The sequence below is a fragment of the Juglans regia genome, chromosome 2 (assembly GCF_001411555.2).
Source record: "Juglans regia cultivar Chandler chromosome 2, Walnut 2.0, whole genome shotgun sequence".
Classification (NCBI taxonomy): Eukaryota; Viridiplantae; Streptophyta; class Magnoliopsida; order Fagales; family Juglandaceae; genus Juglans; species Juglans regia.
In genome coordinates this window covers 18,751,099-18,766,444 of record NC_049902.1, presented here as the reverse complement: position 1 = coordinate 18,766,444, position 15,346 = coordinate 18,751,099, and the positions used below count along the sequence as shown (strand labels likewise).

The 15,346-nt window shown below is 36.7% G+C and overlaps 1 protein-coding gene across 1 annotated transcript; it reads right to left on the bottom strand.

The window, feature by feature from the left end:
- Window positions 1–706: 706 nt before the first annotated feature.
- Window positions 707–14,854, bottom strand: LOC108989938 (phosphatidylserine decarboxylase proenzyme 1, mitochondrial). Its single transcript, XM_018963713.2, has 12 exons — window positions 14,620–14,854; window positions 13,837–13,925; window positions 12,266–12,319; window positions 12,058–12,123; window positions 10,325–10,385; window positions 8,862–8,971; window positions 8,503–8,756; window positions 6,013–6,119; window positions 2,847–2,914; window positions 2,187–2,264; window positions 1,541–1,663; window positions 707–1,143 (listed from the first exon to the last, which is right to left on the bottom strand). Exons 1-12 carry the CDS (start codon window positions 14,777–14,779, stop codon window positions 982–984), a joined length of 1,332 nt encoding a protein of 443 aa, XP_018819258.1. The 5' UTR covers window positions 14,780–14,854; the 3' UTR covers window positions 707–981.
- Window positions 14,855–15,346: the final 492 nt, after the last annotated feature.

Here is a 15,346-nt window from a genome sequence, read left to right as displayed (position 1 = left end):
AAGTATGACTTCTTAGAAAAAAAAAATCACAAAATATAGGTTTTTATCAAAAAAAAATTATGATTTTCAACATTTTTTGTTTAATTTCTTTAATAAATATAGGCTTTTACATAAAGAGAATTATGCTTTTGAACAAGAATTTTTCTTGAAAAATCTTCCATATAATGTAGGTATTTGTTAAAAAAAAAAATTATGCTTTTAAACCTTAATGGAATATGGACTTTTATAAAAAAATAAAAAATAAAAAAACTTGGTGCAACCCATTGTCAAAATTCACCCGAGTACCGGCCCAAATCATAACCGGGTTAACCCAATCTGGATTTCGACTGGGGTTTAAAACCCAAGTCATAATTGTATATGCCTGGTCTAGAACCCGGGTGAACAGTCATCATTATTGCTCGTATAAAAGTTCTACGTAATATTAGACCCTACATAAACATTAACTACTGCATCTAATTGTTTGAATCCGATCATATTCTGCCAATGGGATCTCAATTAGATGGCTAAACCTACCTACCTAACCATCCGAATTGGAAGGTTAAAACTATTCATTCTTGAGGTCGACCAATTGAAGCGGTATATACAACATGAATAAGGTTGGAAAAATAATTCGACAAGGCAGGTGTCCTGTTTGGCTAAATTGCTATAAAAAGGAAATAAAAAAATCAAGGACTGAAAAACAGTAAAAACACTTTAATTGTGCCACTTTCGCGCTCACCTAATGATGCATACCGCAATTGTTTTTCTTTTTTTCCTCTGCAAGCAGAATTAGAAGTGCCGAGGAACACGTCGTTAGGCCGAAAGGCCATTCGCATATAACACAGGTGGCCTTTATACATCACATTAATACCTTTTATAATTGACCTATAATTTTCCTTAGAATGTTGTTCCAGAAAATTTGTTACCACATGTAAAAAAAAAAAAAAAATCAAAATTGTTTTAAAAAAAAAATGAATCTGGTTGAAGAAATTCCGTACTCAGCTAAAAATCCTGCCACCTCCCCAGTGCTTCCCCAACTCGAACTCTATCTCCACGCTTGATGCAAAAACTAAACTCCGATGAGGAATCCCCATTTTCAAGTGATTTTGATATGGGAGCCTGAAAGACAAGAACCACTGTTGATCCCATGTTGAAAGCAGCTATCTGAAAAGATTACAACACAAAAGCATTAAATAAATGGGCCGAACTGGCTAAAGTTCAAGAACTAGTACGAATATGATAATGCAGTCCAGTATGCAGAACTAACTTTATTAGTCCTTGAAAGCAAAAAGTTGAAGTATGTTTTTTGGAATTCCATGTTTGAGGCAATGGTTAAAAGGAATTCTAGGACTGGAACAATAATTGAAGTAGTAGAATTTCTTTCACCAAGAAAGCAAAAGAAAGAAATACAGAAGATATCCTCTGGCATCATTTATTGTTGTAATCGTCAACTATACCTGCTTAAAACTCAAGATAGATTTTTTTTTTTTTTTCATCTTTAAAGCAGAATTTATCAGGTATCCAAATTCAGAACTAGTTAAAGAACTAGTGCATCTCTAACCTCATCTCCTTTTTTGAGCATCACGCCAACCCCTTCAGGTTCATAAAGATGTTCTTCTGGGGGTTCTGAGTGCAGTAGCTTCTTTCTTGGTCGATTTGTCCGAAGTTCTGGTTCAATGAAAAGCTGGCATGTCCAAGTTTACACCAAAGTCAAAATAGAGGGATAACAAGGAACTCGTTATTTTCCCAACTGTCAATGTGGAGTGTTTACTTCAATTTAAAATAAACATAATTCTTATAACAAAACTGGAAGCATGGCATCCGTCTTCTCTCATTCAGAATTTTCACCAATGCCGAAAGGGAATCTCATCAACTACCCTATCTCATTTTCTTTAAGATGCATCAAATGTATATGCCCATAATTACTTATATAAAAAAAATGTATATGCCCATAATTGAGCACTTTCTCGGGATAAAGCAGCATTCACTGCTGTCCAGTGGCATGCATTATATTTGGTGGTCTGTAAATAGCTATGGTTGCTGCTCCTACAATTAATTTCTCAAAAGTGTCTTGTAGCTAATTATTAAACTAACAAGAGGAGAAAAAGATTGTTCTGTGAGCATAAATGGGGCCTTTCCAAAAGAAGGGAGGGGGAAGGGAGTTGGATATTGTATCAATCATCATCTTCAAAAAAGGGACACTTAACCTCAATTGACCCAATATTTGTTGCACCAATTGCAGCAATCGCCATAAACCCTTCCTTCCATAGACCTTCGAGAACAACCTAGTGACATGAGAATTACAGAGAATCTGTCAAATTAAAACGTATATCCATGGCTATGGAAAAAAGAAGTTGAGCCAAACTTGTTTAAATATTAAAAATTTACTTGACATTATAGAATAACGAAAAACCTCAAAACATTCAGGAATGAGTGGGGGCAAATGGTTGGTAGCAACAAAAAATTATCACGGCAGGAAATTAGTAAATACAGTAAGAATATTAAATCCCATCTAAAAAATGCACGAAAAAGAATAATGGCAGGAAATTAGCAAACACGGTAAGAATATTAAATTGCATCTTGAAAACAAGTCACTGATGCTCAATCAGTATCTAAGCAGGCTTTTTTTTCCTTAGCAGTATATAAGCAATTGCTGTACCAAAATTTTTGGATTGAAGGGGAAGGGGAAGGGGAAGGGGAAATTTGATAGCACGTATAACTACAAAATTTGTGTGAGAATATTTAGCATTGTCCTGCCATTTTGGATAATTTTAGGTTCCATCCCCTTCCTGTACATACTTTAATTATTGACGATTAAAACAATGTGACCCATCAAAGTAAATATCAAACATAAAAATTAGATTTACCCTTTCATTCTCAACGTAAAGGTTTTGGATGGTTCTTGTAGCACGTTCATTCACAGGGAATAGGCGACCTGCAACATTTAATGTATACGAAGAGAAAAGGCCAAGCAAATCAGATTAACAATATCATTAATGGAACAAAAAACTAATTATAAAAAAATATCAAGTGAAATACAAATGTATATGTGGGAATCTTGGGATGTGCATTTGGATTTTTAATGTTCTCGGTGCTCCAACAGCTACCTATTTCAAGGTTTTCTATGTGAATCATGTTGCACACATGGTTGCATAAAAGCAGTCTCTTAGACCCACATCAAACAAGGGACGTGTGCAACATGGAATGTGTGAAACAGCACGTCGATGAGTGCATATGGGATGTGTGAAAAAATGGAAAATTTTATGTAAACAGGGGATGTGTTTGCACCATGTAAACAGCCTTCTTTCACCTAAATCAAACTCTTCCTTCATCTAAAACACCCCTCTTACTACCACACTCCAAGTTGCCTCAAACACTTCAACAATCCAACTTGAACCCAAACTCCACATAGAGACTCCTATGTGACAAGTCTTTCCCATGCATGAAGATAAGTGATTCTCATCCCGAAAGAGGAAGCTAACCCACAGCTAAACACTTATGCCACACTCAAAGACTTTTACTTTTATATAAGTAAACGATTGTATCAATAAGACTAGGCATAGCCCAAGTACACAAGATAATATACAAGAGGTAACATCAATTTAGGAAGAAGAAATGGTAACAAAAAAGTCATGAACACTGAGGCCATTGAAATCTACAGCTATGGCCCATAGAAATAAAGTTCTAATAAAAAGAGATCTAAGTTCCTCTAACGACCACACTCCTTGTCTTCGAATGTCCGGTCACTTCGCTCCTTACCATAAGCACCACAGAATACAAACAGGAGCCATCTTCTACATGGCCATGACTTGTGGAACACCTCCTAGATTTGTCCCACTGGCCAAAAGCACAACCACTGTGGCGGGCATAACCCAAGCTAGCTCTAATCTGCAGAACACTTCATCCCATAACGCTCTAGCAATCTCAAAATGTAGTAGAAGATGATCCACAGTTTCACCACCTTACTTACACATGCAACATCAATCTACTATGATCGCAAGGGACAGAGTGTTACATTACCTAGGCAAATCTAGTCATGTTGCAGATGTCATTCCACAATATCTTGGCCACCTCACAATGTAATAGAATTATTGGTAAGGATTTTCCCAAGGGATGCAATCCAACCATAGAAAGCTACCTTAGGGGCACCTTACATCTCCAAATGCACTTCCAAAAGGGTTGAGGTTTTGGACCGTCAAAGCCTTGTACAAGGACCAAACCATGAATCTCCTACTCCTTGCATGAATCCAAATCATCCTATCCATCACAACATCACCAATCTTTGTAGCATACAACAAGCTGAAAAATTCAGAAATGGCTCCTAATTCCAAATCCTAAGCCGCTTTTAGAAACAAGCATTATACTAAAGCTATCCATCATATCTGCTACCGAAGCCTCCTTATCACGTGCAATCAGAAGAATGTGGGAAATGCGATCTTGAGGGCCCTATTGCCACACCTATCTCAAATCTAGGGGTATCTGGAAACATCCCCAGAAAAAAAAAAAAAAAAAACCAAAAAAAGACTCCATTTCTAATATTTTTGCACAACCCCACTCCATGTCCATGCACCATGCACACCTCTAACTTCATTAAAACACCATCCTCCCCTACGTGGAGTCAATAATAACCCTCCTCCACAAAGCCTCCTCAACCTGGTGATACCTCCAGAATCACTTCCCAAGGAGGAGGGCCTTGTTACAGGTCCTAGGTCCTCAACTTATGAACCCCCACAAATAACCTTTTCTCGTGGTCTAGTCAAATCAAGACAGACACGGTCCCACCTTTTTCTCCCAATGAAGACGGGGTGATATCATGCGGCAATATTTGAAAAGACAGGAATACTGAAATATGTTCTGAATTGAAATATAAATTCCGGCTGGGATGCTAGAATTCAACCAAAACACCTGAAACATACCATGAAATCCCGAAATTCAAGGCGCAATGAAATATTGGACTCTCCCATACTGGTTACTGTTCTCGTACAAAATTTCTGGCCAGAATAGACAATCTAAAAAACTTCAAGGACAACACTAGCCATATCTGTGCCATAACTCCAAAATGACTAGACCATGTGAAGTTCCCCCAGAATCACTTATAAAACTCTGTTTCACCTAGTAAGTAGCCAATGTGTTACGTATCACCCATGTCTACGTTTCAAACATCACTGGGCAGGATTGGCTCCTACAATAAAATAGATGCGTAAATGAATTGTACAAAAAGTGCCCAATTGGTGTTAACGGAATTGAGAAAGAAATCAAAACACAATACATGCCTGGAAAAAATTTGCGTTTTCATTCAACTTCCTCTTTATAGTAGGCAGGTAAACATCTGTTCAGACCTAGACCTCTTTGATGCTAGGCAATATTTGCGGTCTCATCTATGTTCCAGTTCCACATTTTCCTACATAGGATTCTTAACCAGCATTCTACAGCAACCTCAGGAATGTTTGCTATCCACTATATGTGAGTGATTCCTTTTTCCCTTACTTATAAAAAAAAAAAAAAAAGCTATTCCTTTTTCCCAATGTGGGATTGGAGTGTTACATGAATTGTGGGTAGTGTGGTAGAATACCCTACTGGAACTATTTCTTTAATCTCTTTTTTAGTTCTTGAACCTCCAACTTGCCCATTGCACTCAATTTCTATAGAATATTATCATATTCATTAGATATACATAATGCATGAAAGCATCCCTATCCATGTTCATGCCATTTGAAGATCTTTGTTGGCAGATAACACTACTGGAAGGATAAGGAAACTTGTGACAATGAACTACACTAAAATACATACATAACACACTCCTAGATATCACCAACAGATATTAATTGTTACTTATAAAAAAAACCCAACATTAAGTAGTGGGAAAGGAAAACAAACAATCACATGGGAAGCTAAACAACCCAAAAGTTTTGGTTAAATTGAACATTTTAGTTAACAGAAGAGAGACATATAAAACAATTTAGAGAAACAACTGCATAAAAGAATCATTCTTCAATGAGTTCAAATGTATAAATTCCCTCAAAAAATGGTCACCTGAAAAATGCCGCCGGACAAGGATGCTCCAATCAACTGGAGAGTGTATACGATGATAGTCACCAGGCTTCAAGTAAATTACACAGTAAAAAAGACCTTTCATTGGACTGCAGTGTTTGAATGCATAAAGTACAGTCAAAATCAGATAATTTGGTCGCATATGGGGCATAAAGTCAAATATAAAACAATTATATACAGTAAAGTCAAAATCACAAACTAAGTACACTTCAGGGTGAACATATAGACTGCTGTACAAAACAAAATGCAGGTATGTGATTTAAAATGCAAGGCAAAGTCATGTGCTAGATCACAGTTTAAATTTAAAGTAATCTTAAATTTCATAAATCAAAGAATGACTTGATATGCATGTAACAAATTACACTCTCTTGAACTCAAGCATAAGTGATGAGTTAGTTTTATAAGACAAATTTAATAAACAATCACATTTTCATGCAAGGATTCAAACTGGAGGTAATCGATAGTTACATGCATCATAAAAGTAACAACTGACATGATATCAACTTCCTATAACATGCAAGAGAGATTAAATTTGCATGATGAAATGAACCAAGGAAAGCATTAGCCATGTCTGCGCCATAACCCAAAACGACTAGTCAATTAGAAGCTTCCCTAGAATCATCAATAAAATCCAGTTTCACCTAGTAAGTGGCCAATTTGAGACTTGGCACCCATGACTACCTTTATAACCTACCCACTTTATGTGGGTTATTCATATTCCCAGTGTGGATTTGGGGCATTACACAGAAAGTGAACGGATGTGCATAAGATAATGACATGTTCTTTCAAAAGATTGCACTCAACCTATTTTAATAGCTTGACTCAACTTAAAAAGCCCTTCAAGCGAGGAGTGTTCGAAGACAAATCATATTTTAGAGCTTTGTAATCCTATGGTAGATCCCCTTTCCCATGGAAAAAATCTGGATAAGGATTCTTCGCAACATATGGCTTATTTTGTCAATAATGTTAGCTTTGGAAAACCTAAGGAAGCAGTATGTTTTAATGACCGACAGTAGTTGTATGTTGAAAAAGAGTAAAGAAACGGTCAATCATCTTTTCCTTCATCATGGGCTGCAACGTTATGCGTTCTTTAACAAATGTGGCCTGTATCACATATCCTGTGTACTCCGTGTAGTTGGGTAGCACCCTGTTGCTTTCTATTAATAAAATTGTTAACTTAAAACACGCCTTAATCCTAAGTAAATGAGGTTGATCTCATATTGAATATGACATGATTACATGTGTCAACAATAATTCTAATAGTCACAATAGAATCTTATTGATAAGAAAGGAAGATTTCTCAATCTTGCATGACTTTTAAAATCTGGAGTTTGCAAATACACAAAATGATATTTAACGAGTCAATTCATTGTGCAAAAAGTTCAGATGCTCCTGGAATTATGACCGAACAAACACAAAGTGCATGGATAACTAAAGAAACAAACTTCAGTCTACATTACTCCATCTTTTAAGTAACTATCAAATCTGTTTCAACATTTTATGGACCCTTTTTTTTTATAACTAACATTTTATGGACCTTGATAGCCATTTACGATAATAAATCATCCAAATTATTCTGCCTTCCACCTTTCACCAGAAACTAATGCTCACGACCAATGGGCACAACGCACACAAAACTTCTTTTCAAAAAAGAAAAAGGAAGGAGTTTTCATTTCACATCGTAAAAATAGAATCCTTGTGATTCTGATCCTCTAGCTAGACTACAAGAGCAATATATACTAGATTGAAAGAATTGCATAAATAGAGTCTAAATCCTTGGTGCATGAGGAAGCAGCCCGGTGTTAAGCTATGTATAGGACTCTTTTTGGGATGATTGATTGACTGTAATGGGAATGAGCACCGCCTTCATCATTGTGTATGATATCCTTAAGAATTCATATAGTGTCAATAGGGCCATGCCCAAAAGGGGTATAGGGGACAGTAAAAGGTGTATGAAAAGAAGATTGCTTTCTCTCATGAATCTGATAGGCTAGTTTGTAGGAATAGTCGCAACCCTCCACTTGCCATGGTGCATTGCTGTTACAAACAAAAGAAATGATAAAAAAGGATAAGATTGAAAGGAACAAACGTGCAACAAAGAAAACAGTTCCTGGTGGGACCCACACTTTCCTGTGCACAACCTAATGCACCAAAGTTCATGAACAAAAAGAGACTAGGTTCTGAGATATTTTCATGGAATCTTAGTTGTGATTTTTAAGTCCAAAACTGAAAAAAAAAAATCATCCCATGAAAACTATCTAGGAGAGTGAAAACATGTGTCCTATCAGACGCATTTCCAACATACCAGAGATGCAAACGGCAAAAGTTTCTGATGGAATATAGGGAAAGAAATTCTAAAAGATATGTGCCGGCTGGTGATCAAGAATATATATCTATGATCATGAACATCCACATTGGCACAAAGTTAAAGATCAATGGCAAATAAAATGTCATATATGAAATTTTAATTACCATACTGACACAGGATCCCAAACTTTAGGAGACGCCAATGAAATTTTCCACCATGACTTCTTACTCTTCTCTTTAGAAGTATTTTCCTGTTCATCACTCTCTTCTTGCACACCCCCTTCGGCTATCATGGGAAGGAAAGAGCTTGCACCAAGAAGTGAAGAAACGGAATAGGAACACCCTTTGACTTGCTCAATCATAGCCCCTACTCCTCTCAACTCTCCACATCTCAAAACAATACCATCCACGGGACTAATCTGTGATCAAATAGGAATGCAGTAATAGATGTTTAGTAACAGTTAGCGATGATTTACAGTTAACAAATTGGACATAGGATGCCCAAGAAGCTGGTTACCAGTTACCAGACATTGTGGATCATGGTCAATGGGCCTGGAACCTTCTTTCAAAGTACGAACAAAGAACTGCCGTAAAGAAGCATATTCATCCAGAGGCAGAGCTACTTCATCTAAATCTGTTGATAAACAAGATCATAATTTTGAAGTATTATTGAGATTTAGGATTGTTTTTTATCAGTATTATTGAGATTTAGAAATTAATGCATAGATTCTACCAATTCAACCAAAATGATAAGGGCCAACATTACACTTTAGCAACTTTAAGTTATTCTCATATTTCAACAACTGTCTAAAATTTTGATGAGAGAAGTTAAGCTCAAGTTTCCTGGTGTTCCAGTTTAGCTCTAACAATACGTCTAGCGGAATATAATGGAATTGCACAACTTATTTGTATTTGGGTTAATTCAGTTATTTCCAAACTGCACAAAAAGAAACCCACACATTCTCAAGCCCGTAAACTTTCCCGATATTTATTCCTGATGTCAAAAGACACAGTTGATTTGTTGAGAGGAAGAAAAAGAAGACCAAAGCAACAGTAAGTTCTATAAGTGGGACCACAGATATTTATCCTAACCTTCCAATATTGAAAAAAAAATGGCAGAAAAAATACAGTAATTTTTTAGTAACAGAAACTTTTTATAAGTAATATAAATTTCATTAAAACGCACAGAAAGCACAATCCAAGTACACCGGAGAGCCACCTATCTAGAGGATGTTCACAGTCTAGACTATACAAGAAATTCAAGGAAATTAACCCCATTAGAATCTGTAGATGCTTCCGAAGGATGAGAGTTTCGAAACACAAAGTTTTGAGCTCAACCATTGTCCGTTCACAGTCCTCAAAAAGTTTCTCTTTCATTTCCCTCCAGATACACCATATAAGGCAAGTAAGGATTGTTTTCCACATTGTTGGAATTTGTGGCATAATAACTAATCCTCTCCAAGAGTCAAAAGGTCCACTACTCTCTTAGGCATGGCCCCAGCACACCAACTCGGCTAAAAAAATACTCCACAATCCACTAGCCACTTCGCAATGGAGTAAAACTGATCTACAAACTCCCCACGTCTCTTACACATACAGCAGAAATCAATTACAACAATATGCCTTTTCCTTATATTATCCATGGTGTTATTAAAAATTTGTGATGACTAATTTTGTTTTGAAAGAATCTCCATTAATCCAAGTCTATCATCAGATCGGACATTCCCTAGAACTCCAACATGTCATCATATATATGAACTGGACTTTTCCTCTTAACACTCTAACAAAGAGAGAGAAATAATTTCACCTTCTCCATTAAATGCAGTTAGAGAATGGATTACATTAAAAACTGAGGAATTTTGATGACCTAATTGCTCAATTCTAAACTTCACAGACTGATAAAGTGCCACTAAGCCTACAAGCAACAACAAGAAAGCAGTAAAAATTATTGCAATGACAAGAAAATAAAAAGGTAAAACAATCATACTTGAGTGGAATGCCCGAGCCCATGCTCTATAGGTATAAGGACGCAGCCAGACAGGAAGTTCCTAATAACATAATTATTTCACCAAGTAAATCCATATCAAAATAACATAATCATAAAAGATCACAAGAACGTGGGAGAAATGCGAGCAAAATATCAGGGTAGAAAAGAAAATCTTCTTAAACATGCCAAGTACGTGTCCTGATAGAGCAAGCAACAGCCATAACATCATCTGAAGTACCCACATGACACATTTAAACATCAATACAAATATATTGCCAACCAACTATAGCAGAAAGATTTTTTTACCGATGATGTGGAACCTCGCCAAGGCAGAGCCTCTTGGACCCACCTTGGAGAGTAAACTATTATTGGATGCCAAACGTGTCGGGCAGAAAACATTTTCAATTGCCGTAAGAAAAAAATGTTGATTTTCTCATCTTACCTTCTAATGTTGTTGCCAAGAACTCCATAAAATAGACCCAAACCGAACTTCAAAGACTGACACCACAATATCAGATACATATGCATTCCCAAAACCAATTATAACCAATGCTCCCCCATTAAATAACTTCAACAAAACATGATTCTAAGTATTAGCGAATTAGAAGACATCATTTGTAATGCCCCAATAGAAGGCCCAAACCACATGGCCTATACTCTAAAATGACTAGTCAATGATACAATTGGAGCCCCATTAGACCCTTATAAAGAGCAAGAGATTCTCCTTCCCAATCAATGTGGGATCTCATACAACACCTACCCTTATCCTTATCATATAGAATATCACAATCTCTCTCCCTTAAATTCCCAACATCCTCGCCGGGCCTGTCTGTTGTAGGTAGAATGACTCAAGTCCCACATTTCTGGTTGGGATAGTCTCTGATATTATTTGTAACGCCCCAATAGAAGGCCCAAACCACATGGCTTATACTCCAAAAGGACTAGTCAATGATACAATTAGAGCCCCATTGGACCCTTATAAAGAGCAAAAACTTCTCTTTCCCAATCAATGTGGGATCTCATATACCACCTACCCTTATTCTTATCATATGGGATATCACATTATCCCAAAACAAAATTCAGGACATGGCATCAAATGAAAATTAAGTAAATAATTCTTTCAATAAGAAACAGAGAATGCTCTAACACAGAAACTTTTCTGAAGAGAGTCCTCATATATTTCAATCTGAAATTGAAATGACCAATAAATTCGACAAAAGAAATAGAAAAACATTGCCTCAGACAATCAATCAAACACAGTTCTCAATAACAGAGATTTGACCAAAAAATAAACACATCACCAACTATGCTTCGCATCACCCATCTAACCAAAAAGAGAGAGAAAAGGTCGGCAAGCTAAGCTCCCTTGTCTCTCAACTAATGCAAAAGCTACATATATAGATAATTGTATATATCAATTAACCGTATTTCTTTCAATAGGTGAGAGCATATTGCAGGAAAAAAAATATCTCTACTTTGAAGCTACCTAAAGTTTTAAAAACATCCCTTCAATAGAGTAATTCCAATATAATTCCCCAAAAGCTATCATCATGGTCTACTGTTTGACAACCATTCATAAAATATCAAACACCATGAAGACATACCTGAGATGGCAGTGAGTTCAAATCCAAGGATTAACTTTTAGATTGCAATACTACAGGAACTTCAATTAATTTTACATATTTTTTGACACAACTGAGTTTGTCATCTTATAAAAACAGAAGGATACTCACCAAGTCTGTCAAGAAACCCCAAAATCTAGAGATAGAACGCAGCGGTAGCAGTCCCAAAAATGCTGCCTTAGGTTGGCAAAGACAAAAAATAAATGATGTTGAAGTTAGAGAAGAAGACCACAACATATGTTCGAAGAAACATATCAGCCATAAAATAGTGAAAGCATCATAAAACAAACATATATGGGTGGGTTGATAGAGATATTACTTTTACATCAGGTTGGAACTCTAATTCAATTCCTTTTTCCCGTGCCTCTTCAAACTATCACCAAGGGGGAAAGAAAAAGATTAAACAAATGAGCGAACGACAAAAAATTGATAGTAGAACAAGAAAATACGAGACACACTCCACATACACACCCATGCACTAGTTTTGCACAGTTATCTATTAATCTGTATGTGCTTGGTGCTTCCGTCTTACTTCTCAAACATAATTTTCGTCCTCCTCCAGAATTAAATTCTCTGCAGGAAAAATGTAATCATATCCATGTATAGCAGTCATGAATGTGAACGAGCATTTTACTGGCAACATTGGGACCAATTGCGACAGAATGGAACTTAATGTAGCCGTGTGGTCTATTTGTTTCTAAACTGGATGAAAACTCGTATATTTAAATACATTTACAAATCAAAATTAATACCCATTCTAAAACTCCTATAAGTACACCTCACACAATGGCAAAGCCATATAAAGACCATGCCAGTAACTCAGTCTCCATAGCCCCTCAAGGGCTTGTCCTGAGCGGTAGAGTGTGAGGGAGGTTGAATATAGTTGAACTTAGGGCCCTTCAACTTTGAATTAAAACTTTTAAGATAAATTATATTTATTCAATTGAGTAAGAACCCCATCATTTTGATATAAATACTAGCTCAAATTGATTAGTCCTATACATAATTACCATGACCGCAGAGTTAGCATAAGGGAGGTAGTTCAAGTTGAGGGAGGGCAGGATGAAGCCTTCCTCTGTCCTTGTAGGAAGGGGTGGAGTATTAGTTTCCGGTATAGCATGTAGAATGGTCCTCTTTAGCTTCTAAGGGAGTTTTAGGTGGAGTCTTAGTTTTGTGGAAACAAGGGGTTGGGGTAGTTACAGTGATTCGCTTTGCTGTGTGGAGGCACGTTTTGTCCCAATCATGCTTGGTGTATATTGAAGGGACTTAGGCCTCGTTTGTTTTCGTAGATGAGATGAGATGAGATGAGTTGAGGTTAATGTTAAAAGTTGAATAAAATATTGTTAGAATATATTTTTTTAATATTATTTTTATTTTGAGATTTGAAAAAATTGAATTATTTATTTTATTTTGTATGGGAATTTGGTAAAGTAGTAACGATTAAATGAGATGAGATGAGTTGTGAAAAAAAATGAGACCTTACTGTTCATTAGGGGTTCTCTATTATGAGCTAGGTGTTCTCCCTTGACACCCAATGTACTTGGTTACGCCTATTGATATTAATAAATTTTTCCTTATCAAAAGAAAGCATAAAATTATCTCAAAGTAACCAGAAATACAAAATAGTTAAAACTCCCTGTCCTCCTATATAATAGCTATGAATTCAAGGTTAACTCAGACTTCTGATTTGTTTTTTCCCTTTTTTTTGGTTCCACTTACGGAGTGCAGAACCAGTCAGTTGTGATTCTTGCCTAAACTTTTCTTATCACTTCAACAGAATCTATGAATCTATAATTCTATAAGCATCATCCATGACGAGCACAGAAATGCACCCCTAGTTACATAACCAAAACATTATTAGTATGTGACATAGATATAACCAATATATACCTTCTTATCATCGTAAAGCCGACGAGCATGGAGAACACCGAGCATCAGTAATGTAGCCACGGTTGCCCCAGGAACCAGAAAAGAATCACCTGCATACACCCAATGTGGGACAAACAATTCAGAGTGCTATCTTCTCCCTCAGCCAAGTAGTCCCTGACATCCTCTTCAGAATGTTGCACTATAGCCCTAGAGTCAAGGTACTAACGCATACCTTGAATAGTTACAAATAATATCAGAGCCAACCTAATAAGAGTATGCGTGTGGTGTGAATAGGACCTTGGTGAATGAGATGGAAAGAGAAGTATTGGGTTTATAAATGACTCTAGGTAGCTCGAACTGTAATCTTGACTCTGTACTTTTGGAGTATAAACGAAAATGGAGCAAGAACTTCTGATGTATGATCGTTACAAGTTTCACTAATTTTATGGGTTTAATTCACTCAGTTTTCAGCAACAAAAGACAAATATCAACGATTCTTCAAAGGAGTTAACAGTTTGCTTCCTAAGGCATCTCACGCCATTTTGGCATCGATAATCCATTTCAATAGTCTTTAGAGAAAAAACCTACACTTAATAAAGATGAAAACAAAGTAGGTTGCTATGAACTAAGCAAACGCTGCCATAAAAAAATTAAGGGCAGATAATGGGAAACTACAAAATTCCTGTTTCAGTGTTTTTAGCCTTTCGTTTATCTCCGCAGCCAAACAAACAAACGGTAAAATTAAGTTTCGGAAGATCCAAATAGATAAGGCAAGCTGCCAAGCTCGCAATCGAAGTGATTGACCTTGAGAACTTCCATGTCCACCGCTGACGGAAGCTCGCGCGGGAGTGGTTGTTCGGAGTTTTTTGAAAAGCGAAGTGAAGCAGCGATGCTGGTTGTGGAGGTAACCGCCGCGTGTGTGATTAAAGAACATCGGGAGCCTGTACGAAACCCTGAACTTCATACTTCTCTATCCTGTAACCTGTTTTCGTTTTTCAAGGATGGCGGAATAAGCGTAGAGCATCCTCAATCATTAGCTAAATTTTTTTTTTTTTTTGAATGAAAGATACTCATTTAATTAATAAATCGAAGTTATAAATATGACTTATCAATACAAAAAATTTTAATACATAGAAAATTAAGTCTATAAATCAACTAACGCAATAGTTCTGGAACTTTCCCACACATGGTGGATATTGTCTTAACTTCTAATCTAACTCTCTCGTAACAGAGAAAGCGCTCTGTAAAAAAGAATTTAATGGCCCTCTCTATCCTCCCAGGGAAGAAGAAGACGGGACACTGCCATGGACATCAAATCTAATAGCCTATTCCTATTTTATTAAAAACTAAACTAACAAACAACTATAAATAACAACTACAAGACCACAAGCTCTGGTGAGACCCCAGACGTCACGCCCACCACAAGCATCGTCATCTCGAGTCCTGGTAGAACGAGCACCCAGCGTACATACGGACCATAACAGCCCGCCGGCCGTAGCATTGCCCACCACTCTCAAAAGCCTTGCCCCGG